The 27,843-nt window shown below is 35.1% G+C and overlaps 1 protein-coding gene across 1 annotated transcript in view; it reads left to right on the forward strand.

Annotated features, from left to right (window-relative positions):
- TINAG (tubulointerstitial nephritis antigen) overlaps nt 1-27,843 on the forward strand; it is a 101,006-nt gene that overhangs the window by 14,814 nt on the left and 58,349 nt on the right. The window contains exons 2-6 of the mRNA XM_032340285.1: nt 4,703-4,766; nt 5,432-5,521; nt 10,476-10,590; nt 22,089-22,212; nt 26,010-26,160. Of these exons, the coding sequence (XP_032196176.1) occupies nt 4,703-4,766; nt 5,432-5,521; nt 10,476-10,590; nt 22,089-22,212; nt 26,010-26,160 (544 nt within the window). The remainder of the gene's footprint in view (nt 1-4,702; nt 4,767-5,431; nt 5,522-10,475; nt 10,591-22,088; nt 22,213-26,009; nt 26,161-27,843) is intronic.

Here is a 27,843-nt window from a genome sequence, read left to right on the forward strand (position 1 = left end):
TTGATAAACCCCTGGCCCGACTTATCAAAAAGAAAAGAGAAAGGACCCAAATAAATAAAATCATGAATGAAAGAGGAGAGATCACAACTAACACCAAAGAAATACAAACTATTATAAGAACATACTATGAGCAACTCTATGCCAATAAATTTGACAATCTGGAAGAAATGGATGCATTCCTAGAAACATATAAACTACCACAACTGAACCAGGAAGAAATAGAAAGCCTGAACAGACCCATAACCAGTAAGGAGATTGAAACAGTCATTAAAAATCTCCAAACAAACAAAAGCCCAGGGCAGACGGCTTCCCGGGGGAATTCTACCAAACATTTAAAGAAGAACTAATTCCTATTCTCCTGAAACTGTTTCAAAAAATAGAAATGGAAGGAAAACTTCCAAACTCATTTTATGAGGCCAGCATCACCTTGATCCCAAAACCAGACAAGGATCCCATCAAAAAAGAGAGCTATAGACCAATATCCTTGATGAACACAGATGCGAAAATACTCAACAAAATACTAGCCAATAGGATTCAACAGTACATTAAAAGGATTATTCACCACGACCAAGTGGGATTTATTCCAGGGCTGCAAGGTTGGTTCAACATCCGCAAATCAGTCAATGTGATACAACACATCAATAAAAGAAAGAACAAGAACCATATGATACTCTCAGTAGATGCTGAAAAAGCATTTGACAAAGTACAACATCCCTTCCTGATCGAAACTCTTCAAAGTGTAGGGATAGAGGACACATACCTCAATATCATCAAAGCCATCTATGAAAAACCCACTGCAAATATCATTCTCAATGGAGAAAAACTGAAAGCTTTTCTGCTAAGGTCAGGAACATGGCAGGGATGTCCATTATCACCACTGCTATTCAACATAGTACTAGAGGTCCTAGCCTCAGCAATCAGACAACAAAAGGAAATTAAAGGCATCCAAATCAGCAAAGAAGAAGTCAAATTATCACTCTTCGCAGATGATATGATACTATATGTGGAAAACCCAAAAGACTCCACTCCAAAACTGCTAGAACTTATACAGGAATTCAGTAAAGTGTCAGGATATAAAATCAATGCACAGAAATCAGTTGCATTTCTCTACACCAACAGCAAGATAGAAGAAAGAGAAATTAAGGAGTCAATCCCATTTACAATTGCACCCAAAACCATAAGATACCTAGGAATAAACCTAACCAAAGAGGCACAGAATCTATACTCAGAAAACTATAAAGTACTCATGAAAGAAATTGAGGAAGACACAAAGAAATGGAAAAATGTTCCATGCTCCTGGATTGGAAGAATAAATATTGTGAAAATGTCTATGCTACCTAAAGCAATCTACACATTTAATGCAATTCCTATCAAAGTACCATCCATCTTTTTCAAAGAAATGGAACAAATAATTCTAAAATTTATATGGAACCAGAAAAGACCTCGAATAGCCAAAGGGATATTGAAAAAGAAAGCCAACGTTGGTGGCATCACAATTCCGGACTTTAAGCTCTATTACAAAGCTGTCATCATCAAGACGGCATGGTACTGGCACAAAAACAGACACATAGATCAATGGAACAGAATAGAGAGCCCAGAAATAGACCCTCAACTCTATGGTCAACTAATCTTCGACAAAGCAGGAAAGAATGTCCAATGGAAAAAAGACAGCCTCTTCAATAAATGGTGCTGGGAAAATTGGACAGCCACATGCAGAAAAATGAAATTGGACCATTTCCTTACACCACACACAAAAATAGACTCAAAATGGATGAAGGACCTCAATGTGTGAAAAGAATCCATCAAAATCCTTGAGGAGAACACAGGCAGCAACCTCTTCGACCTCAGCCACAGCAACATCTTCTAGGAACATCGCCAAAGGCAAGGGAAGCAAGGGCAAAAATGAACTATTGGGATTTCATCAAGATCAAAAGCTTTTGCACAGCAAAGGAAACAGTTAACAAAATCAAAAGACAACTGACAGAATGGGAGAAGATATTTGCAAACGACATATCAGATAAAGGACTAGTGTCCAGAATCTATAAAGAACTTAGCAAACTCAACACCCAAAGAACAAATAATCCAATCAAGAAATGGGCAGAGGACATGAACAGACATTTCTGCAAAGAAGACATCCAGATGGCCAACAGACATATGAAAAAGTGCTCCATATCACTCGGCATCAGGGAAATACAAATCAAAACCACAATGAGATATCACCTCACACCAGTCAGAATGGCTAAAATAAACAAGTCAGGAAATGACAGATGCTGGCGAGGATGCAGAGAAAGGGGAACCCTCCTACACTGTTGGTGGGAATGCAAGCTGGTGCAGCCACTCTGGAAAACAGCATGGAGGTTCCTCAAAATGTTGAAAATAGAACTGCCCTATGACCCAGCAATTGCACTACTGGGTATTTACCCTAAAGATAGAAACGTAGTGATCCAAAGGGGCACGTGCACCCGAATGTTTATAGCAGCAATGTCCACAATAGCCAAACTATGGAAAGAACCTAGATGTCCATCAACAGATGAATGGATCAAGAAGATGTGGTATATATACACAATGGAATACTATGCAGCCATCAAAAGAAATGAAATCTTGCCATTTGCGACAACATGGATGGAACTAGAGCGTATCATGCTTAGTGAAATAAGTCAAGCAGAGAAAGACAACTATCATATGATCTCCCTGATATGAGGAAGTGGTGATGCAACATGGGGGCTTAAGTGGTTAGGAGAAGAATAAATGAAACAAGATGGGATTGGGAGGGAGACAAACCATAAGTGACTCTTAATCTCACAAAACAAACTGAGGGTTGCTGGGGGGAGGGGGTTTGGGAGAAGGGGGTGGGATTATGGACATTGGGGAGGGTATGTGCTTTGGTGAGTGCTGTGAAGTGTGTAAACCTGGTGATTCACAGACCTGTACCCCTGGGGATAAAAATATATGTGTATAAAAAATAAAAAATTAAAAAAAAAAAGAGGTCAACTTTCAAGTTGATTACAATAATTACAATTACAAGAGATTACAAAAAATGTAGTTTCTCATAGTAAACTCTGACTTGATATTAAGGAAGGATGACCAAGAAAGGAAACTTTTGCTAACACTAGACTTAGTACTGGTGATTTGGGTTAGGCCTGGTGATAGCATTCTCTTGACTTTAAAATTATGAGCTAAAGTACACGTCAGAGAAGAGAATTTTTTTCCCCCCTCCTTAAGACTTTTGTGATTTGTTTCCTTTATCTATGTAACTGGAATGCTGGGCAAGGAATATTTATGAGGTATGATTAAAAAAAATCAGCTTTGCTTTTGGCCTCTTCTCTGTCCTTTAAAACTAGTCAGAAAGTACTTTCTTTGACTTTGAAAACTTAAGTTGTTGCATGACATTTCTGTCATCCCTAGGTAATAAAAGTTTGAGGGTTTCTTTAAGTTCTATAGTAGAAGTTCATTTGTTTCAATTCTCTAATACAGAATAGTAGTTAAAACTACAGACTTGTTCTAAAGTTAAATCTTTCCCCTTCCCTGAGTTCCTGACGTCCAGAAGCCTGTGGTCCAGGAGAGAGGCAGTTTTTGCTTCTCTTCCCATGGTTGTGGAATGTTCAAAAACCTTGGAAAAGAGGTAAATAGGTGCAAATTTGTAGAGATTTTATATTCATTAAGCAACATATTGAACTGTAAAAACTACATGCTGCAGAGTGGCAGCTGTGAAGTTTTCAATGAAACCATTATTTGAAAAATTAGAGGAGAGCAAATTCCCTTAGTGGCTTTTGTGATATTGTGGCTAGAAGTTAAACCAAGTTCCTTGGAATGATCTCAAACATGTAGATTTTCCCCTCTGATCATATGAATAAAAAGTTAGGATTCATTTTGTTTAATTAGACACCACTAATGTGATCTATCAATTACATATTTCTGTTTTCACATGACAAAGTAGTAAATTTTACTACCTTTGTTAAGTCAGAGTGGATTTCAAATCTGTGTGAATTATATTTTTGAAAAGGATTTCCTTTGTAACCAGGGTAATATTTTCACCATATCTTATTGATGGTTTTCATATAATGATAATACACTGTTGATCCCTTTTAAGTAGTTTATATAATCAGGTAAATTAGTTAACAGCTAGTTTCAGTTAATTGAGAAACATTTGGATTTAGAACACAAATGGCTACTATCTTACTGGTTTCATGAATTTTTCTTCTGATCCAAATTCTTAAGAAAAAATAGAATTTATCTTTAAAAGGTAAATTCAATGAGCTTCACATTTTGGTCTAAAACTTTGAATTCCTTACTCTTGTCATATACAACTAATCATATTTACTTGTGAGACTTGATTAGATTTTTTTTAAATGAGAAAAGCCATAAATTTATCCAAACATTGTCTTATTTCTCACCTGTTTAGACACATAAGTTATTTTTTGAGTGTGGTTAGTGATTAATTCTGTGGTAATCAAGTTTTTATGCTTAACAAATCCTCTGTTGGAACATAATATGCAATTTTAAAGATAAAAGCTCATGAAAAAAGCTTAGAAAAATCTTGTACATAAACCTCGACACAAACCAGATGTGGATTTTCATCAGAGTGGCCCCAAACAGTTTTGCATATTTGAGAAACTAAACAGAATTGTAGGTTTCTTGTGAATGTTGATGCACTTTATCGTTCAATTTAGAATTTTCATTTGTTCAAATGTTATGTTGACAGGTTGCCTCAGAGATGGCCAACTTTATGAAGAAGGATCAGTAGTTAAAGAAAACTGCAACTCCTGGTAATGAATTTAAGTGGCACAGAACTGAATTCTGCTGTCTGTGTATGTTTTCTTCAAATAAAAGGAGTATTGTGAAATAAGATGATAAATACAGATAGAATCATAAGTCCTAGGATATTGCATACCTGTAGATTTATATAAGCATATTTAATGAATGTTGACAAATCTAATCTTAGATATATCTTTCAATGCAAGAGCTTGTTTATGACAGTGACCTTCATCATACAGCAGGCCTGCATGAACTATACCTCTTAATTAAAGCATTCCACAGGCAAGATATACTCCAGGCAAACTGTATTTCTTTGATCACAGTAGCTATAGAAAAGAACAGGCTGCCTTCAAATGATTATCCTGCAGAAAGTTTCCAAATACAAATACAAAGATTCTACTGTCTAAATTTTCTTATGTTTTCAAATGTCAGTGTTTTCAATGTTTTCAAGTGGTCATTTCACTTATTAATTGCCTGGAGGAGAAGTTAAGAGCATATTGAGTGATAGCTAATGCATATGCTATTATTTTATTTTTGCCAAGAATCAAATAGGCTTATGGCTATCATTAATCAAAGATATGTTTTACACCTGAACAGTGTGCAATTCTGGTTACTAATTCTATACATGTACTTCGTAAAGGCTAGGCCACTTTTGTAAATTTTTACATCTTTGCAGCACATGCTCAGGACAGCAATGGAAATGTTCCCAGCTTGTCTGCCTTATTCAACCAGAACTGATTGAACGTGTCAATAATGGAGACTATGGGTGAGCAAAATCTTGCTTTCCAGACTTTGTTGGCCGTCCCAGTTACTTTTCAGGCTTCAATCTATTTCCTATCATTTACTTTTAAAAATGGCCATTATTCAAAAGAAAGAATGGGAGAGAAATGGGAAGAGAAGTAGAAAGACATGTAAAATAGGAATGCAGGGAGGTAAGTATTAAATGATTAAAATTAAAATGCACAAAGAAATGTAGATGGGGTCTTAAAATTACTAGGAAGGAACATTGTCATGGGGTGAATGAGGGGAATAGAGGGAGTGTTAGTTTGGTTAAATATTTAGACAAGATTAGGAAGTAGGCAAAATAGATTTTTTCAAATAAACCATCTTTCTCCTTCTGGTGTTGCCCTGACCCAGCCAATCAGCTGTCACAGGAGAATCAGACCCTAAGAGGTCAGTATTTAATCTTGATGATTCCCCAAATAGCCAGTCCATCTAGACAATTTCACTGACATGACCTATGCAGCCAGTTTCACTTAGAATTGAATGGAAAGACAGGCTGAGCCACTTTACTTTGCTTATAAGCTAAATATAGGGCTGATTGGCACTTAAACATGGCAAATAATGGTTTGATGCTCTCTGACAGATTAATAAATTAGGTGGCTTTTCCAATTACATAGAGGGAATAATGATATCAGTACTAACATGGATTTTCTTCACTGAACTGAAAGGAAGAGGGATGGCCTACCTGGTTATCTGCCTCAGGATTGCTCCTTTGCCATTGACCAAATCTCTAGATACCCTCAGAAACATTTTCCACATTCTGGAAAATGTAAGAAGATCTATTATCATCTATGTATCATCAGATTACATCTGATGTAATCCTGAAATGTAATTTTACAAATTAAAAGTATCACTTGCTTTCACACAGAAGACCATAAGACAGATATTTCCCAGATTTCCTAGCACAGCCCCTGTCCCGAAAGTATTTTCTTGGAAGACGGGAGATTTAGAAAGTTACATTTTTTTTTTTTGACATTAATATTCTTCAAGCATGCTCAATTCCTGTGTGTATATACATGTTTACCCAATATTGTAGTTGATAATATGACATTTTAAGTATTTCTAGGGAAAATACATCATAATTTTCTGTGGCTTAGTGATACCCAAATAATGGAAAGGACATCAGAGTATGTGTCATCATAAGAAATTATCTGAATCAGGTTCTTAAAATAATTCAAATGCTTGACCCATGGAGCACATACTTCCAAGAAGCTCTCAGCAGCCTACTTTTCCACTGTCCCAGAACTCGTGGGAAACCATAGTTGAAAGCAATGTGGAAAAAACACGTAAGAATACACAAGCTGGTGGGAATGCTGTCTTCTTTGGAAAGAAGATTTTCTTGCCATCATTTGTTCACTGTGAGATAACTCTGCAAAGAGTTAAGAGGCACAGGCTTTGCCTTTTGTAGCAAACATTGATAACCTTAAAAGGACAGAAAGTGAGGGATAATTGGAGCAAAAGGAAACACCCATTGCCCAAAGAAAAAAAGTTAAGGAAGAGAGACAAGCTGTGAAGAAACAGTAAGACTAAAATTATTTACCAGAGGACAAAAAGGCAGGGGGAGTCCTTGAATTTAAAAGAAAGTTCTGACTCTCAGATGTATTCTGGTCCTGATGTTCAAATTGTTTTCATGTGTGAAAATAGAACATACCATTCAATACTTACTGAGTGCTTTTTAAAATAGCCCACATGCAAATATACACAATCTTTGCTTAAAACATTCATTTTTCTCATCTTGGTGGCATTTTGGATCCAAATCTTCCTTCATTCTATATAAGTTACTTCAGTGCATATTTATTCCCTGTGTTATTTTTCAGAGCAACCAATTAATATCAATGAAACTGTGTTTCTTTTGTGGCACTGCTGAGGATAGAAATAAATAATTTCTGTCTTACAAGAATTTCCAGTCTAGCTGAGGAGTCAACATGCCATCCCTTTGTAAAAGGATTTTTGATGATAAGGCAGTATGTAAGTGCCAAATTAGTAGCAAGTAATAATCAGCAAGTTAGTGGAACAAAGGAAGATAGAGAACTGTGCGGGACAGCAAGCCACACCTGAATTTAACAGCTTAAAACCATAAGCCATTCTTTGTTTACTTCAGTACCTTGACATTGTACCTTCAGTACCTGAAGCTCTTTTCCTGATCTCTCTTGGGGTTCCTCAGATGTCTATAGATATCTGGAGACTCAAATGGGGTCGAATTGTCTAAAGTGGCCTCATTATGATGCCTGGTAGTTGGTGCTGGTTGTTGGTGGGCCCACATGTCTTCAGCAGACTAGCCTTAGCCCCCCACATAGTACGAGTGTTCTAAGGGGGCATGAGGGAGGGCTGCAAAGGGCTTCCCTGTAGGCCTAAGCCTGAAAGACACACAGCATCAATTCTCCTACCTTTTGTTGAGGGAAGCAAGTGAGTAGCCCTGCCCACATTCAAAGGTTGGGGAAATAGATTCCACTTCTTGGTGCCAAGAGCCACAGATAATTTGTGTCCATTTTTAATCTGTCACATCTCTAAACTTGATTTTTTTTTTTTAAATGAACTCAAAACCTAGTCTGTTGGATAAGTTGGCCTTGATTTTTTTCACCGGTTTCTCAAATCAACATACCCCAAACCAAAAGTGTTAACCTCTTTGACCTGCCCTTGGTGACTGGCCTTCACCTCTGCCTTGTCAGGCAAGCCAGGAAATTGGAAATTAGTTTGATTCTTCTCTCTTCTTCTTTCTCAGCCACTAGTCTCTTATAATTCCCACACCATAGTTTCTTTCAGATATTTATTTTTTCTACTTCTCTGCTACATTCGAGTGCATTTCTTTATCAAGCCTCATTTGAAATGACCTGATATTTCTCCCTGTTTCCAGTGTGACCAAACTGCAACCAATTCTTTATGGTTATCACTCTAAATCCAAGCTTTGACTTTGCTGTTCATGGTCTTAAAAATCCTCAGTGATACTCAATTGCTTGTAGAATATCATTATATTCCTTAGCATAAGAAACAGTCTGGCCCAAATGCTTCTTTATTACCTCATTTTTTTATGCTCTTTCTAGCTTCCCTTGACCTCTCATGGGTTTGGCATTGAACTTACCTGCTCGTTCTTAAACATGCTACCCAGCTTCAAACCCATATGCTCTACTCCTGAGTTGCCTTTTTTTCTTTTTTTAAAAGAATAAATGTCCTTTTCTTTCACATCTGTCCACCAACCTTATTCTCATCCTTTCAGACTGAGCACTAAAGTCACTTTCTGTAACGAAATTATGCCAACTCCTTCAGGCAGAGTTATATTTGAAACCTCTACTCTGATCATACCTTAACCTACTGCTAATAAATGATGCACATTGAAGTCATATCTAGCTTTGCAGTATTTTTAGGGTATGAGCTCCGTGAGGGTAGAGAAACTTACTTATTCTTATGTTTAAAGAGAGAATATGATAAATTGGATTAAAGGGAAAGTTATGAGTCTTGATCAAAGAGGATGATATAGAGTGGTAGTCCCTTCATAATTTTTTTAAGCATAAGTCACAGTAAAACATGCATCTAACTTTATGATTTAGTACACACACGTGCACATGAATATCCATACAAATACGTGCTACACACACACACACACACCCTGACACGTATAAAAACAGTACTCATCCTCACTATGTACAATAAGTTCTAATATTTCCTATTATCTCTCCTGTATTTTATTTATTTTTTAAAGTAGTGATTCCCTGCTCACTAAATTAAGTGATTAAATGACCACAAATGTATCTGAATGTTTGAAAACTGCTGGGGTAGAGCACGAAAAGTATACTTCCTTGATGTCATGGCTTTGCTTAAGGCTGGTCCTGATGGTCTCTTATAAATCCTGCAAAATTTAACAAAGTCAGCATTTTCCTTTGGTGATGGAGATTGTACTCTTAAAATTGTGGCTCCAAGTTGCTTAGGATTTTGTGATCTAACAGATTCTTAGAAAAGCATAAATTTGCTAAGCATATTATTGAAAATCAAATGTATCTTCAAGCATTCATGAGAGTCTATTACAATATAAGCAATTTTGGTAATTAACTAACAGGATTAAGTTTAGATTTGACTTAAGTAATGAAAATATATTGTTCTCAAGTTGTAAATAATTCAAACAAGTGATAATTAAAGTACTTTCCCCTTTCTCATCTACTCTCATCTCTTCAGAAATTTTTTGTTGGATTTAAATATCAGTGTTAGATTTTGAAAACAAAGCTCCTTTTCCTATATAGGGCCACAAAACCCTGTCTCTAAAAAATATGTGCTTTTAAGTATCTAATTTCACATTAATTGAATTTGTATCATCACTAATAATAACTGAGATTATTGAACACTTAACACAAATTAACTCTTTAATATGGTAGAATATTCCAGTATTTAAATAAATTAATTCAATACAATTAATTTACACTGATTAATCTTCTTAAGTAGAACTATTTTATCCCCAGTTTTTCACAGATACTTCCTTTTACATGGTCAAATTCTTTTCAGATCTAAATTATATATAAGTGCATTTATCTATAATTTATATATATTTATCTATAAGATATATATATATATAATTTATCTATAAGTGCATTTCTATACATTCAAGCTTCTTTCTAAAATGCATTTGATGACATTTAAAAGAAACTACATAGATTGGCCTTTTGCCATTTAATCCCTTATAATATGTAAAGATTCCATATTCTTATATTTAGTCTATATTGATATAGCCTTAGGTTCCTCATATAAATCATTAAAATAATTGGAAGAGACCTAATTTAGGAAGAGAGGCTCACAGGCTTTCTTGTTAAATGATCATACATTCTTTATATAAAGAACATCTAGCTTATAGTAATTCTAATTTTGTATAACTTCAGAAATATAAACAAACATTACTATAAAAGTGATATTGCATAATGTGTGCCAATTTTTCTCTTTTATTTGTAAGGCAGATGGACAGCCCAGAACTATAGCCAGTTCTGGGGAATGACTCTGGAAGAAGGCTTCAAGTACCGTCTTGGGACCCTGCCACCTAGCCCCATGCTTCTCAGTATGAATGAAATGACAGTAAGTGGCCTCTCTGACTCAAATGTGTGTGTGTTTGTGCAGGTATGTTTGTGTGTGCATTTAAAGAAATTTTAAATAACTAAAATAGTGTTTTTTTGAGCTTTTGGAGATGTAATTTTGTCATATAAATAAAAAACCTTCCACCCAAATGGTTGTTATCTTCCCTGAACATTTCATGTGAACTTTGAAGTCCACCAGTGTCAATTAGATGAAGTGTCCTGTCTTCAAGAATGATTGTGTTCCTTTATACCGCTCATGATTTTGTAGAAATTCCTATTTCTGATTATCGGCTGTTTAGTGGCCCAATGTACAAGCAAGTTATCAGTTGTCCTTATTTTTCTTTTTTAAGTAAACATAGTTATTTTTTTAACTCATCCAAACAAAATTGTGCTGTCTTTGGGCTATCCATTATCATATGAGGCTAAGAGAAATGCGAGTTACTGTAGATGTCTATGCTAAGATAATTCATGAAGGTTTATCCTCAAAATTTCCTTTACAGGAAAACCTTCAAATTTTGCGAGGTGACCTCACAAACTCCCTCATGAAATTTCAGCATTTCCTACACTCTTATGTTTTATACTATTGTATTGGATTTCCATTTCATTTTGAGGAGATGTTATCATCCCATATGGGTATCTGGTATAAAGAGACATCTATCTCTCTTGTATGACAATCCTCTAACTTGGAAGAGCTGAAATTTGACCACCATATATGTGGTGTCCCAGGCACACATCTTCCCAGTTGGGATGTTGACAGTATTCAAGGCCTTGTTCAAATGCCCAGACCTAAGCGGTGCTCACAGATGGTGGGAGTGCAGCCTCTTCTCTTTACAATGCAGGCTTTGGGTCCTGGTTGCCTGGAAGCTCCCGGTGGCTCCGAAGCAAGCAGGGTTGTTGTTTGCCATTGGATGAGTTGTAAATCCACAACTTTCTCGTGAAGCATTTAATGTACTTTGCTTTCCAGAGATGTAATCCCCTGAGTTATTATACCAATTCAAAGTGCAGTAGCAGGGCCTGCTAAATTATAACCAGTATCAGAAAAGATCATAATAGCTGCCACATATCGAGGAAATGTGTGTTAAGCACTCTTATAAGCACTTTCATACCTTATCTCATCTAATTCCCACAGCAGCTTAATGTAGTGGGTACTATAATTATCCCCATTTTAAAGATGAGAAAATTGAGATTGAGAGAGGTTAAGTCACACTGAGATTGGGAAAAGTGAAAAGCCACGGCAGAATTACTTAAAGTGCAGAGCCAGGACATCTTAACACATCTACTCCCAAAAATAGTCCCTAGAGTTCCAGTAGAATCTGTTAGCCTTGGCCAACACAGGTTCAAAGGAGCAAAAAAGCAGAGCTAACTTTATGAAATGATCAGCTTAGATATACTCTTGGATCTTTCCTAGAACCAGTAAAATATAAAATCTTTAGAAATACGGCTTGGATTCATGGTTTTTAGTGACCTAATTATATGATCAATTGGAAGAGTTATTATTATTACTTTTATTTTTTTTTCTGGCTACCTTCTTTTTCATTTTTATTCCCATCTGGGGGAAAAAAAGAGGCAGAATTATTTAAGAAAAGAATAAATTCACTCCCTTTATTAGGATTTCTCTTTCCCTTGATTTTGTTAAGGGCCTTAGCCAGCCAAATACTCATTTGAGTGTTTATACATATTTTCTCTGGATTATTTCTTTTTAAACTTTAATTTTTGCAACCTGGAATATTTTATATTCTAGAGAATATGAGGTTGTAACTCACCCTGGTATAAGAAAGGAAGCTGAATTCTAATTCAGCATTTATTGGCTCCTAGGGATTTTTTTTTTAAAGATTTTATTTATTTATTTGACAAACAGAGATCACAAGTAGGCAGAGAGGCAGGCAGAGGGAGAGGATGAAGCAGGGTCCCCGCTGAGCAGAGAGCCTGATGTGGGGCTCGATCCCAGGACCCTGGGATCATGACCTGAGCTGAAGGCAGAGGCTTTAACCCACTGAGCCACCCAGGCACCCCTAGGGATTTGTTTGAATGAAAGTCGTTCTGAATGAAAAATCCTAATGATTAATATTTTGGGAGCATTAAAATTGCCAAGTGCTATGAATTAGTGTAATATAGTTGCCAGCTTATTCCAGGACAGCAATAAGGAAAATTTGGCTGATCTGTAAGAGTTCCATTACCCACTTACAGTGTAGAGCAAGGAACTAGCTTCTTATTTCTAGGTCATAGTAGCTTGAGGGCTGAGGGTCTTCCAAAAAGTTTCTGAGTGTTAGAGTTGTCCTAATGTCTGGAGATAGAATAAAATCATAAATATAACAATTACTTCCAGGGAGTGAATTGAGTTGAACAGGTTGCTACAGAAAGAGGTAAAAAAATATGTTAATTCTTAGCCTGGGGATTACATAGATAATTACTGAATGTTTATAGCAGCAATGTCCACAATAGCCAAACTATGGAAAGAACCTAGATGTCCATCAACAGATGAATGGATTGAGAAGATGTGGTATATATACACAATGGAATACTATGCAGCCATCAAAAGAAATGAAATCTTGCCATTTGCGACAACATGGATGGAACTAAAGCGTATCATGCTTAGCGAAATAAGTCAAGCGGAGAAAGACAACTATCATATGATCTCCCTGATATGAGGAAGTGGTGATGCAACATGGGGGCTTAAGTGGGTAGAAGAAGAATCAATGAAACAAGATGGAATTGGGAGGGAGACAAACCATAAGTGACTCTTAATCTCACAAAACAAACTGAGGGTTGCTGCGGGGAGGGAGGTTGGGAGAAGGGGGTGGGATTATGGTGAGTGCTGTGAAGTGTGTAAACATGGTGATTCACAGACCTGTACCCCTGGGGATAAAAATATATGTTTATAAAAAATTAAAAATTAAAAAAAAAAGATAATTACTTTAATACAGCAACTTGCCTCAGAGTACAGTGAAAATGAGGTTTCTTTTCTTTGTAGATATGCTTCTGGATAACTTTTTTCCCAACTTTTTCTTTTTTAAATACCATTTTCAACATAGGATGGTCTATCTATACAGTTGGGGTAGGGAGTTGCCAATAGCTGTAATGATTTTGCTGAGGAACTCCACTGCATCCTTACCCCAAAACATCTTCCTTTCCTTGACTGTATTACCTGGATGAGATTTGGGGTTCATATAATTCTTTATCTGGGGTGGGCAAGATACGCCATGAGTCATTCCTGGTTTCTGGGAAAGCTCTTCTCTTTCCTGGTTCGATTCCTGGTTTCATTCCTTTGTTTAAGTCACTATTCCCATAATGTATTTGCTGAGCATGAGTTAGAGAAATATCAGTAGGCATTGTACACAGAGTTCTATGATCATATAGTTATGAAAAATTTTTTGCATCTATATGGATTTATTAAATTCAAGTGAATATTTGTAGAGTGTGGTTAGTAGCAGTGAAGAATAGAAAGATGTTGATAGTGGAGGATGAAAAAAGTTAACTTTAGGGTTTTGGGGAGCCCTTCTTGGATGACAATCGTAAGTGAGGACAGACAAAAAGGAAACATAAACTTAATGTTTACCCTGGGTATAAGTAGAGTACCTGAGAGGAAGTAAAAAAAGGGAAAGAAAGAAGGCTGAGAGGGACATTGTTTAGACCATGGAATCCTTGCTGTGTATGAAGACTCATTTCACCCCCAATGGAGTAATTATGTCTGGTGTCAGGTCAACAAACCTGACTGGCTGGTAAATGCATGCCTATTTTTTTTCCCCCAAAGGTTTTCTTTTTTGTTTGTTTCAAGTTTTTGTCTAAATACTAGTTAGTTAATAAGATATAGTATAATAATAAAATTTAGAGTAAAATTTAGTGATTCATCACTTACATATAACATCAGTGCTCATTACAAATGCCCTCCTTAATACCCAACACCCACTTATACTATCCCCTGCCCACCTCTCTTCCATCAACCCTCATTTTGTTCTCTATAACAAAGAGTCTCTTATGGTTTGCTTCCCTTTCCTTCCTCTTTCCATTCCCCTTTTTGAAGGTTTTCTTAGTTTGAGATTGTTTAAAGTGATGTCTTGATTGGACAGTTCTGTTCTAAATGTTTCTACACTAAAAGGGATAAGAACTAGTGGATTAGGGGCGCCTGGGTGGCTCAGTGGGTTAAGCCTCTGCCTTTGGCCCACGCCATGATCCCAGGGTCCTGGGATCAAGCCCTGCACAGCAGGGAGCCTGCTCCCCCACCCCCTGCCTGCCTCTCTGCCTACTTGTGATCTCTATCTGTCAAATAAATAAATAGAATCTTAAAAAAAAAAGAACTAGTGGATTAATTAACCATTCTCTGGCACTCCATTGAAACTTTGTATGTTGTATGGATAGATTCACAATGGGACTGATTGGGAGCTGACCATCGGAAGGAATGCAGCTCATCACAAGAAATTCAGATTCTGCCTACTGAGCATTTTGTCTTCTTAAACTACAAAATTGGCTATGACATGATTTGGCCCTTATTTCAGTATTTCTCAACATTTGTTCCATGGGCTAGCAATCTGGCAAGATTAGGACTAAAGGTGTCCCATCTGTGGTCAAATAAATTTGTGTAATGGTGCATTATATCTTCACACTAGAGCAGAAGTATATTTAGGGATCAATCAGAACTTTCTCAGTGTCTCAGAAAGAAAACAATGGAGACAACCAATTATTATGACAGTATGCAAACAAATCTGGCATTGACTGAGGTCCTTTTGAGCCAGCAGAAACATCACAGTTGAAGTCTGTTAATAGGCATGTGTTAGCCAGTGTGTTTACCCAAGTGGGCACCATTCCATTTACCATGAGGAACATAAGCTCTGGAGCCAGTGCACTTGGGGCTCAGTCTGGTTCTTTCACTTATTGCCTCCATTTTCTCCTCTGTGAAATGGTGATGGCAGTAATACCTTGCTCATAAGGTTGTTAGAAGTCCATGAAATGCTGAAAAATAAGTGCTTATTATATACCATACTATATACATATATATAACAGAAATGATATCATACCAAGTTGTTCTTTCTTCTTTGGATTAACCTTGGGAGATTAGTAGGGTCAATTCCCTACTATTCCTTGCTACAAATTTGGTAAGAACTAAATTATCAAAAGCTTCATCACTTGGAGATTTTTATTTCATAAGGAAAATTATAGCTCTGGATTTATTGACCCTGATGGAGTTTACATATTTCTGGTGAACCTGAAAGTTCTACTATGCTCTTAACTCAAATTAAATCACATCAAATAAAACCAACAGCTTTGTACCTGAGTGTTTTTCCAGGCATAATATTCAAGTGTTTTTGAATTTGGGAGATAACTTTAAGAAGCCTCACTGTGTTATGACCTATTATAAATACTGTGAATATTTTGAATGAAAAATACTATTTTCAAACAGAAATAGGGAAATAAGAGCTCACCTCTATACTTGTCTCAGCTAAAAATAAGTTTTCAAAATAGTTTTGTTGTTGTTGATTCCCCAGGGAGAACAATGAAGTGAACAAAGCTGTTACAGATGTTTTAAAAACTTTTTCATCAACCTTATAGCTTACTAGTATAACATCTTTTCCCAGTCATCCAAGATGTATGATTTTGGTGAGTTTTAGTTAGCATTACTAACACAGGGAAACTTATGTCTTTATGGTTTGTTGGAAGCTAAAGTAAAATATTTTGTGTATTATATAATAACTTTTAAAGCCATCAATCATTGAGAATGAGAAATGGAAATTTATTTAATTGTTTGAATACTTGATCATTGTCTAGACAATATTCAGTATTGACTGACTGGATTTCTTTATTTTAAAAAAATATTTACTTATTTGAGAGAGAAAGCACAAGTGGCAGGGAGGGGGAAAGGGAGAAGCAGATTCCCTGATGAGCAGGGAGCCCTAGGACACCTGGCTTGATCCTGGGGCTTGGGGATCATGACCTGAGCTGAAGGCAGATGCTAACCAACAGAGCCACCCAGGTGCCCTTGGATTTATTTCTCTTGTAATTAGTTATAATAAGAGGAATTGATTTTTCCTTTCTGAAGTATGTTTCAATGATAGCAAGTAGTGAGCGATGAGAAGTACCATTGGAGAAAATCAAAAGGAATATTACCATGTGTAGTTTGTAACCCTCCATAGGCTATTGAAAATTTTTATTTGATTAAAAATAATCTACTTGATTCCAAATATGTTTGTCACCTATGTAAATAGAAGTCTCTGTAGCAAATGAAACACTAAGTAGAAAAGTGAAGGACACAGTTATATGGTTTGGTTCTTTATATACTATGAAACAAAAATGATCATTTTTCCCATAAAAATGATATTTCACTCCCACATACATGAATGTAGGTAAATGGCATCAAGCTTGAGTAATAACTTAACAAAAATGCAGGTGCCGATGATACTGCAGGAGAAGGGCACAGCCAAATGTCATGGAGTCTGTTTAAGTGTATATTTTCCTCACTTCATCTCAGAATCTTCTCATCTATGTAGGTATGGAGCAAGGGACGGATTAGGATGCCAGTTCTTGCTGTCCATGAATTAAGAGTTTTAGAATTCAAAGATCATTAAAACATGTGCTTATGCCTCCTTTCTCTCCTTCCCAGAATGGAACCCCGCACCCTTTGAGAAACTTTAGAAAATATACTCCCTGCCTTACTCCTTATTCAGCCAAATTTTTGGCAGAACAAACTCATGGCAGTGTCTTATGGCTCATGTCAGTTTTTGAGTTTTTAGTTCTCAGTTTTATTTTTCTGTACTAGTTGCAATCTGGTGCATAGCACTGTGGTATAATTGAACATGACTTGAACAACACCGTGGACCTGAATTGATCACTGCAAGGCAAATCTCCAAAAAGAAATGTGAAAATTTATTTTTTTCCCTCTCTGTGAATAAATATTTGGGGCTGTGAAAAAGTAGATTCCTGAGATGATTTGGTGTGTTGATAGAACAAGCACCTGTTCCCTGGGTAATTCTCAAACCTGGGTTAGCTAGTCCAGATTACAGTTCTTCCCAGAGCCTGTTCCAGGAAAAACTAGTCCTTTGATCTGCTTCACAATCAAAAGGATGTGAAGTGAAATGAAACAAGATGATAAAATACTTGGCATTGGGTCATGAACATTTAAAACTGTGAATATGATTTCCACTTCCTGGAGTCTCACAACACTTAGGTAGGTTGTAAAAAAATATTTCAGTGAGGATGAAAATCTATTTAATTTTCAAAACCAGTGTTTCTCAGAACTGTTAGATTAATCAACTCATTCTTTTGTAATTATCTGTTATAATTCTCCCAGAACTAGTGTTCTAAGAAACTCATTTGAGGAAATATCATAGTTCATCAATTTCTAGATGCTTATTGTCTTCACTTCTTTACACCTCTAGAATTGGGATGTTTCTTATATTTGATGGTGTCCTGGCTTCAGTGAAATATGGTTTTACCCTAGCAAATTTAATGTCAGATATGTGTGCTATTTTAGTTATTATTAAGCTCATCTGAGAGAGACAAAAATTCAAAATGATAATGGCTTCAATAACATTGGAATTGGTCTACCACCAATAAATCTGGAAATAGATGGTCCTCCATTAGAATTGCACTCCATGGTGTTGGAGACCCAGGCTTCTTCCTTTTTGTTGTTCTGTATTCCAGTCTTTATATCCAAGGTCATACCACAGTTCAAGAAGGCTATTCCATATCTATCTGTAGCTGGAAAATAATTTCTGGTAGCAGGAAAATTTTAAAAAATAAATAAAAAAGAATAAAAGTGAAGTGTCATTTGTCTCTTAAGGAAAGTTCTCAGAAACTGCCAATGACACTTCTTCTTATATCCCAGGGGCCAGTACTTAGTAAGGTGGCCACATAGAGTAGCCAAGAGGAACTGGGCAATGCAGTCATTTTTTTTCTAGCTGCATATGATGAGGTAAAATTGTTATTTCTATGAATAAAGGGAAATCCTATGAAAAGGAGAAGGGTTGGAGAAGAATTAGTACTACCTGCCATAGTATGATCATGAAATATTGATATTTATAGATTAAGCAAATTATCCCATAAATAGAAACTAGGGAAATATCCAAGTTAACCCTTCCAGAGTTAAAAACATGAAGATGAATATTGTTGAAGATGAAAAATTCATTTTTCCATTAGCAACCTGAAAATTAATCCTATCCTCTCCAATTAGTTTAGAAGAAATTTAATTTAGAAGTAGTTTAGAAGAAATTTTTTGGTATTCATGGCCTTGGGTTGTGAAGGACAGAACAAAATGATATTCTCTGTTGAGTTCTTTTGATTCTCGGGTCACTCTGATTATCAAAATTTAAGTGGAGGAAAGCGCAGCCAGAGATAGAGGCAGTCTCACATGGTGGATATTGTAGAGACATGGGCTCTGAGTAAGAATGTCCAGAATGTCCAGAATTTGACTAGAGTGTTCTCAGCTGCTCTATGATTATGTTTGTATTACTCTTTCAGAGATTTTGATTCCACTAAATGCAGAAAGTATGTTAAAAAATTCTTCAGTGTTCACCATTGTCTTTAATTTTTATATTTGCAATATCTTTAATCTCTAATTTTAAATAGAAGTACTGAAACCAGGAGACTGTTCATATTTAGCCTCAAATTTGACTAATGTTAATTTGGAAGTACTACTAGATTATGACTGAAATTTTTTGACGTTACAGTTGCAATAATTAAAAATGACCATATGCCACAGTGTAAATCCTTTTAAAAACAAATTTGTATCTGGGGCGCCTGGGTGGCTCAGAGGGTTAAGCCTCTGCCCTCAGCTCAGGTCATGATCTCAGTGTCCTGGGATGGAGCCCTGCATTGGGCACTCTGCTCAGCAGGGAGCCTGCTTCCTCCTCTCTCTCTGCCTGCCTCTCTGCCTACCTGTGATCTCTGTCTGTCAATTAAATAAATAAAATCTTAAAAAAATAATAAATTTGTATCTTATTTAAGCCATTGTCATTTTGAAATTTCTGTCACTCTCAGCTGATACTCTTGATTCTTTTGCTTTATTAATCTATCCTTTGGCATATATTCAAAAGTATGTGTTGAAGCCAAATTTGTGTTACCAGTTCCTAAAAGCTATTATTCCATGATGCTTGCCTTTATTTATAAGCCATTAAAAACACTCTTACTTTACAGGGGCATGCAATAATTATGGAATAATGGGATATAAAATTTGCTCTTTTTTTACTATGTCAGATTATCTGATATCATAAGGCAAATAAAATTACAAGATAGTATATTCCTGTTGATCTTCAAATCCTATAGGCTTATTTTTAGGAAAAGAGGTATTAAATAAGTGATAAAAATTCAGAAAGATCCAATACATGAGCCTTTTGAATTGGACTTGGCTTAGTGGGTTGATAAACGTTTTGCTTGTTATTTCTCTATTGCCTTATGTTATTAAGAAGGATTAACCATTAGTATTTTTTAAGCAAAAAATCATAAAAACAACAAAAACAGACTGGTATTTATAATTTAATTTAATGCACCTAAGGAGGAAATATTTTTTTAAGAGAGGCAATCAACCAGTTAAGTCTATATTTCTTCATCATTATGAGATATTTATGGAATACCACCTATGTGCAAAACATTCTGGTAGGTTTTGGCATATGGAAGTCAAATTCTAAATAACTCAACCAGGCTGAAATGTGTTTGAAGTAATAGTTGTATTTTTATTGCTTCAATAGAGTAAAAGGAGAATATCCTAGCTATTTTATTAAATTATAAAGTGATAGCATAACCACCAACACTTTACCTGTTTTCCTGGAAACTTGAGAACACTTAGTACTATAAATATTTAGAAGCACACTGATATGGCAATGATAATGAAACTGGGAGGTATTAGTAATTAACAAGATAGGTGTATTTCCACTGCAGTTGGAAAAGACTCCTTTGGAGAGTGAATCTATCTCTCTGGAGCTAAGTCTTCCGAGCAGTCAATTTATTCTGCTCCAACTGTAGGTTTCAGCAGTGTAGTCAGTCTCGTGACTTACAGATCTAACATCACCTGGATTTCTGCATATCATGGATTTCCACAATACTGCTCCTAAAGGTGTCATGTAGGCACTCTACTGTGATCTACTTGACATTTTTTATACTTTTCTTCCATCATCTAAATAGCAGTGTTTTCAGTAGTGGAACTCAGGATTTAATAGCTTTCTTACTGGGTGATAATAATCTCTTTAAATCAAAACTAAACTCTCTCATTAAAATTCAAATTTATAAATATTTTGGAGGCATATCTTTTCAAGCCGATGTGTAAATTCCAAATCTTCCTTTAGTCTCTGAAGCAATTATATACTTGTCAGAAGTAATTTTGTTTGCAAGATACTGGATCAGTAGCCCAACTTGTTTAATGGAATGCATAATCATTAAACTTTTAAGCAGGTAAACTTTTAGCTTTTATGGACATTTGACTTCTGTTGCAAAATATCAGTGTATTTCTAATAAAGAAGGAAATGATAAATGGAGCTTAGTGTTAAGAATTCTAAAACCTGGGTCTGGTTTCATGGGTATTTCTTATTTAACCTTGATTTCATTTAACTTTTAGAAGTTTGTTTCCTCATTCATAAAGTAGAGTAAATGATATTTGCCGTGATTATATAACATAGAGCTATCAAGAAGATAAAATGTTGAGAAAAAAAGAAAATCTTAAAGCACTCTCAAAACTGATGTATGTGAATGTGTGTATAATTGATAAAAATTAATAAACAATTTTTATTTTGTTTGAGTCATTATTATTTATTGAAGTGAAAGTTATCACTTTTTAGAAAAATTTGGGGAAAAAAACAGGGTATGGTATTTGAGATCTTCTTTGAGTGACTTGAACGAAGCAAGGCCCATAACATTTAATTTACCTTCTTGGAAAGACAGTAGGTGAAACAGATTCTATCAGGACTTGAACATGGTTCTCTGAAGACATAATGGTATTGTACATTTGGCATTCCACAAAAGCCCCTTTTGATCTTCAATGATATTTATAATATCAACCAATTCATCCTAGTTTTTTTCGTAATGGCCAGGGTAAGTTTGGTTCTTCCTGGATTTCCAAGGGTAGTAATGCATAGTTGCTACAGATGCATTGTTTCAAAATTAATTTCATACAGAATCACACTCTCTAATTTAAGAAGGGACATAAAAGTAAATGTTATTTCTGAGAAGTAAATGTTATTTCTGAGACCAATTTTAATAACCATATTTTTTCATATGGGTGATGATCCAAACTCTGATTCAAGATGATAGAAACATTGACTAAAATTATTGTGTTGTATGCTAATCTCTCCAAAATTCTACATCTTGTTCTTAAGATTTTGCTCTATGTTAGGATTCCCTGCATTGAATAATTTTTAAATGTATATGAAATAGAAATCCTACACTATAAATACCTTTCAAGATGTCATCAGAAAACATGAATGTTATAATGATAAACATTATAAAAAGCCTTGACACATTATTATAATAGTTATTGGGATACATTTGAAGAAATCTGACATGTCTGCTTCTCTTCTTTAGGCTTCTTTACCTGCAACAACTGATCTTCCAGAGTTTTTTATTGCTTCTTATAAATGGCCTGGATGGACCCATGGCCCACTGGATCAAAAAAATTGTGCTGCATCATGGGCATTTTCTACTGCAAGTAATAAAGTCATTTTAGTTACTTCCTTGTAATTCTCCCTTTAAGTCAAGATTCTGGGATAGTAATTAAAAGATTTTGAAATTTAGAATATTTCAATATTAACATTTGGCCAATTAAAATAAAATCATATTCAGACCAGAGAAAGCAGCCTGAACATTATATAAAAATTCCATTTTCACTCTGAAAATTCATCTTGATTTTTAGGGTATAATTTTAAATGGAGAAAAAATCAAAAGAGCAACAAAGAAAAGTTACCAAAATTTTTTTGTCCTTTGAGTTAAAGCCAGATGATAAGAGTATAAGGTATGTTTTCATTCATAGTATTATCTGTAATACTAATATGAAATTACACATACCTATATAATTCATATATTCTTTTTCCTTTACAAATTTGCAAAAAAATCTTATTATTAAACTACTTTGATGTAAAGAAATACTTTAGAACAAGATAATAATGGATTAAATGGGTTTTATCATTTAGATGAAAGCAAATTTGTAGCTTTTGACTCTAAAATGGTTAAGAGTAGCTTCCAAATTAGTATTGCTGTTACTTCAAAAGCGTAAGGAATACTACTTTTATAGTTACTTTCATAAAAGTTCACAAGTCAAATAAATCAATACTCAAGTTAATCTTAAGTTTTGGTCTCTAAGGTATCCTCAAAGGAATGTTAATTATATTGCATGCAGCAAATAACTTAAGCCTAAAATGATGTTGATTGGTTACTATCAAAGGTCTTCATTAAACTATGTTCTGGCTTTGAAGGTAAAATTTCAAGAATGCTCAGAATTCTAAATTCTGAGCACAGAAAACATTGTAAAATAGGTACATAGGTTTACAGAGATGCCAAGCTCTGAAGGGTAATACTATTTTACACAGAAAAGTGCTGATATACTTGTCTAAATATCATTGCTTCATAAAATAAGCTAGTTTGTTTTAGAAATGATGACTTTGGCCAAGCTTACCCCGGAATGACTTTATCTACTAAGTCTATTCTACTTCCTACTCCTCTAAAACAAATGCTTTCTGGATTTCTGATATTTGATCACTTATTAAGGATCCACATGGTGGTCCTGTTTGAGCCTTGCTTCACATGGGTAGGGAGATACTTAATCAGATAAATCATTTGTCATTTTGTGTTCATGTGGTTAATGTATTACACCTCTTAGGGGATATATAAGAATTTTGCTTTAAATGGAAGCTAGACCAGTATTTCTGAAGATATCTTAGGAAAGATGTTGCTGGTTAAATAGTGAGAGTAACATGCTAGTCTGATTTGGATGGTGTATTTTGGTGTCCCCAAGACATAGTCCCACGAATGGCCTCTGCCCAGGTTTATGTATGGATTTGTCTCTTACCTCATTCACCAAAACACCAGAAAGAGGGTTTTCAACACTTCTGTGATTTCAGATGACATGGTTTTTATATTGTGTATTCAGTATGACAAATCAAACTCATGCTGGTTTTTTTCTGAGTGTGTTAGGTAAAGAAAAGAATAAACTAGGTTCTTTTAAGAATCCATGTAACGGTGTCAGAAAATAATAGTTAAAACAAGAAAAAAAATGTTTTTCAAAGAAGCTAAAAGCTATTAGATGAGATGAAGAAGACATTTTAAGATATACATATATAAGACAAAAATTAGACAGCCAAATATAATTTAAGGACGATGTCAGAGACTGAAGAGGTGAAAGAGTTTGAAATGGGAGGCGTGATGCATGTCACAGGCAAAGGTAGAGATATAATAAATAAGCAGGGGACATGACAGTGTGTCTCAGAGTTAAAGGCCAAAAATAGTTTTCAAAAGGAGGGTGGAAATTAAGTCACTGAGCTGAGTCATTCTTTAAGTATTTCAAATGAATTTGGATTAAACATTCACTGAGATTCAGAAATGTTTGTCAAAGAGCAACATATTGTGTCCCATTGGAATTTAAAATATTTATCCTTGAGTTGAAATCTACAGATTCATGGGGTTGGGAGGGATCTTAGAATTCACATTTTTCAAGCCTTTGGTTTTCTAAAAAAGGTACAAGTAAATAAAACGACTAACCCTATCTCAGAAATGATCCTGGAAGCCAGGTTACTGATTCCTTGACTGCTGTTGTCCCAAGTAGTTTTTGAACTAAGGAATAGTTACACTAACATCTTAAAATTTACATTGGATTCTGAACCCTTGATCTGAAAGTCAAAGCATCAGAAATTTTCTATTTTCTTTTATGAAAGGAGTTTTTTTCTTTTTTTTTTTTTTAGATTTTTTTTTAAAGATTTTATTTATTTATTTGACAGACAGAGATCACAAGTAGGCAGAGAGGCAGTCGGCGAGAAAGAGGAGGAGGCAGGCTCCCTGCCTAACAGATAGCTCTATGCGGGGCTTGATCCCAGGACCCTGGGATCATGACCTGAGCTGAAGGCAGAGGCTTTAACCCACTGAGCCACCCAGGCGCCCAAGGAGTTATTTTCTTGAGAATAGCAGAGGTGATAGTAGAATGTCATCTGCTCTTATGAAATATATCCCAGCATAGTAAGAGGTGGGAATTGAGAAGGAAGTAGGAGGTTATAGACTGAACAGATATTGAACATTTAAAATGTGCCAAAATTGCACTACAGAATTGTACATATGCTATAGTTACATAAAAACCCTGTACATACAGAAATATATATGTAAATGAATTATTTAAAAATGAATTATTTTAGAATAATTCTAAATAAGCTCCTTGAGAAGTTCCAGTATACAGACAATTTTGATGGGCAAAACTACAACTTCTTCTGAAAAAATTGGATGGATAAAGAAAGTTTACTTTTTTGCCTTTAATTAAAAGTAACTATGTTTAAATATCAAGAACAAACTATACCAGTTACCCAACAACCACAAAAATTTGTACCAAAATTTTCCCAAGATCTCATCATTCGTATTAGTTTATCATGGTAGCATAATCAAAATGATAATGTAAGTAGTTTTCTGCTACTGGTGGGTTAATTTTGCTAGTTTATTTTTCTGTGAGTATAGCATTGTGATTCTTGTTCATCATTATAATTTCTAGTGCTTAGTACAGTGCCTGTCGCCTCATAGACAGTCAATAAGAATGTATTGGGAAAAGGAATGAACTAATTAATGACAGCCATGGGTATTTTATATTGTTATCAAGTTATATCAAGTATAAACAAGGTGGATTCCATGTCTATGTAATATAGGATCATGATTTCCAAAAGTATTATAAACGTGTGCTGTTAGTTTTTAGATATTTTATAAGGTTCATATTAGTATAGATTAATTTATGATAGGTGTTAAAAGAGTAACCAATCCAGATACTGGTTAAAAACCAAGCATTCAGTTTATTCCGATACATCAGATTAACTTGGATGAATTTCCAGTTAGTATTTCTATAAATTTTTCTGATTTCTTCCACTTAGTTGCACTCATTTCAAAATTTATATGTTTATCCATGATATATGTAAGGTACAGGAGTTACAAATGTAAATGAGACATGATTCTTGCCCTCAAGGAGTTTCACTTGACAGATTTCTTAATGAAAAATTCATATGTGTATAAAACATGAAAGGAACAAGGGACTAGAAAAGTCTTTGAAGTCAATAAGACAATTGAACAAACCAAAACTGGATAAAAATTATGACTGAAATTGTGATCCAGTTGACTTTGCTGGAATACAGAGATATACTACTGACAATGGTTTTAATTTTAAATTACATAAAATTCTGAAGACTAGGATTCAAAAGAACTTATGTAAATTATTAAAAATGCCACGTGCCATTTGAATTTTAACCAGTATTCTGTTTGAAACAGGTGTGGCAGCTGACCGAATAGCAATTCAGTCCAAAGGTCGCTACACAGCCAATCTATCTCCTCAGAATCTGATCTCCTGCTGTGCCAAGAACAGACATGGATGCAATAGTGGAAGCATTGATAGGGCTTGGTGGTTCCTGAGAAAACGTGGGTAAATAGCTACCTGACATATGTTTCTAGGATTCTTATGAGTTCGTTTGGGGTTAGAATAAGGAAAAAAATAAATTGTAAGATTTTTACTAAAAAAATATGTATATATATGCTACACCTATTTAAATATGTGCATTACCTTTAAATATATAAATATATAAATATATTTGGTTATCTACCAAGATTACAAGCTATTGGAAGTGATTATTTGAATAATAGTGATAGTGATTGATAGTGATAGTGATTATTTGAAGAATGTATACATTCCAGACTAAATTAATGGAGAGGCTCAAGTAAGCATTGTCTTCTTGTTGCTCTGTGCTAAATGGCTCTACTGAGTCGCAGTGGGAATAGAGTAGTTGGCATTGCTGATACCCTGAATGAGTCTTTGCGTTAGGCAGGTAGATGGATAATGCTAGGTAAAAATTAAATGAAGAATAAGAGGAATAAAATAAAGAATATATAGTTGCCTCAACTTATCAACATCACTAAGTGTCACTGTCCCATTCAGTGGGAAAAGGCAGGCTGTATTTCCTTACTCGCATGTAGTCTGATACCTATTGCATCCTCATATCTATTGTAAGAGATAATCTACGTAAAAGCTAAGTAATTTGGGTAAGGAAACTGCAGCTGATATCTAGTAGTATACATATGTACTGCTCACCTGTCCTTTTATCATCCACTGAGTACTCTAGGTTTGCTACAGAAGAGTCAGTTGCAATGAAAGCATGGATGTCAGCTATTGATGGGTAGCAATAAATTTCTTTAAAAACATTTCATACATTTTGCTTAATAATGTGGTTATTAGAATGAACAACTTGGGCTGATACCTTCCTGGTATAGAAGTGCTTGGATGGCTTCTGTTTTGAAGTATGACAAAAATTAATAGAAGCTATAGAAGAAGCTCAGAAATAGAAATTAACATTGAGACCCAACTAAATCTTACTGTGTTGGTCTTCTCAGGTTACCATAACAAAATGCCATAGACTGGGGAGCATAAACAATAGGCCTTAATTTCCCATAGTACTAACGGCTGAGAAGTCCAAGATCAAGATATTAGCTGAATTAGTCCCGGAGAGAAACCTCTTCTCATTTGCCTTTTTGTTGTGTCCTCACGTGGCGGAAAGAGAGTGCTAGTGTCTCTTTCCCTTCTTGTAAAGGGCGCGAATGTCAGTTCGCCCATCACTTCATTTAAAGCTAATTATCTCAAAGGCCCCTCCTAACACCATTACATTAGGTGTTGGGGGGTTCAATACATGAATTTTGGGTGACACAATTCAAGCTACAGCACTGATTATCCCAAAGTTTAATGCAAGAATTTTTGGAAGTATTCATAGTCTTTAATGACTTTGCTTTCATCATGCTCCTTGCTCAGATTCTCTTACTCTCTTGAACACTACTAAATTTTTCTGAAGCAATCCTATTGGATATTTCTATGGCCAATTCAAATTGAATATATATATATATATATATATATATATATATATATATATATATAAATCAAATTTTTTTGAACTTGGGATATTTATTTATTTTTTAATTTCCTCAAAAAATTTTTTAATTTTTATTAACATATAATGTATTATTTGCCCCAGGAGTACAGGCCTGTGAGTCATCAGGCTTACACATTTCACAGCACTCACCATAGCACATATCCTCCCCGATGTCCATAACCCAGCCACCC

This window comes from Mustela erminea, chromosome 4 (genome assembly GCF_009829155.1).
Source record: "Mustela erminea isolate mMusErm1 chromosome 4, mMusErm1.Pri, whole genome shotgun sequence".
NCBI classification, from domain to species: domain Eukaryota; kingdom Metazoa; phylum Chordata; class Mammalia; order Carnivora; family Mustelidae; genus Mustela; species Mustela erminea.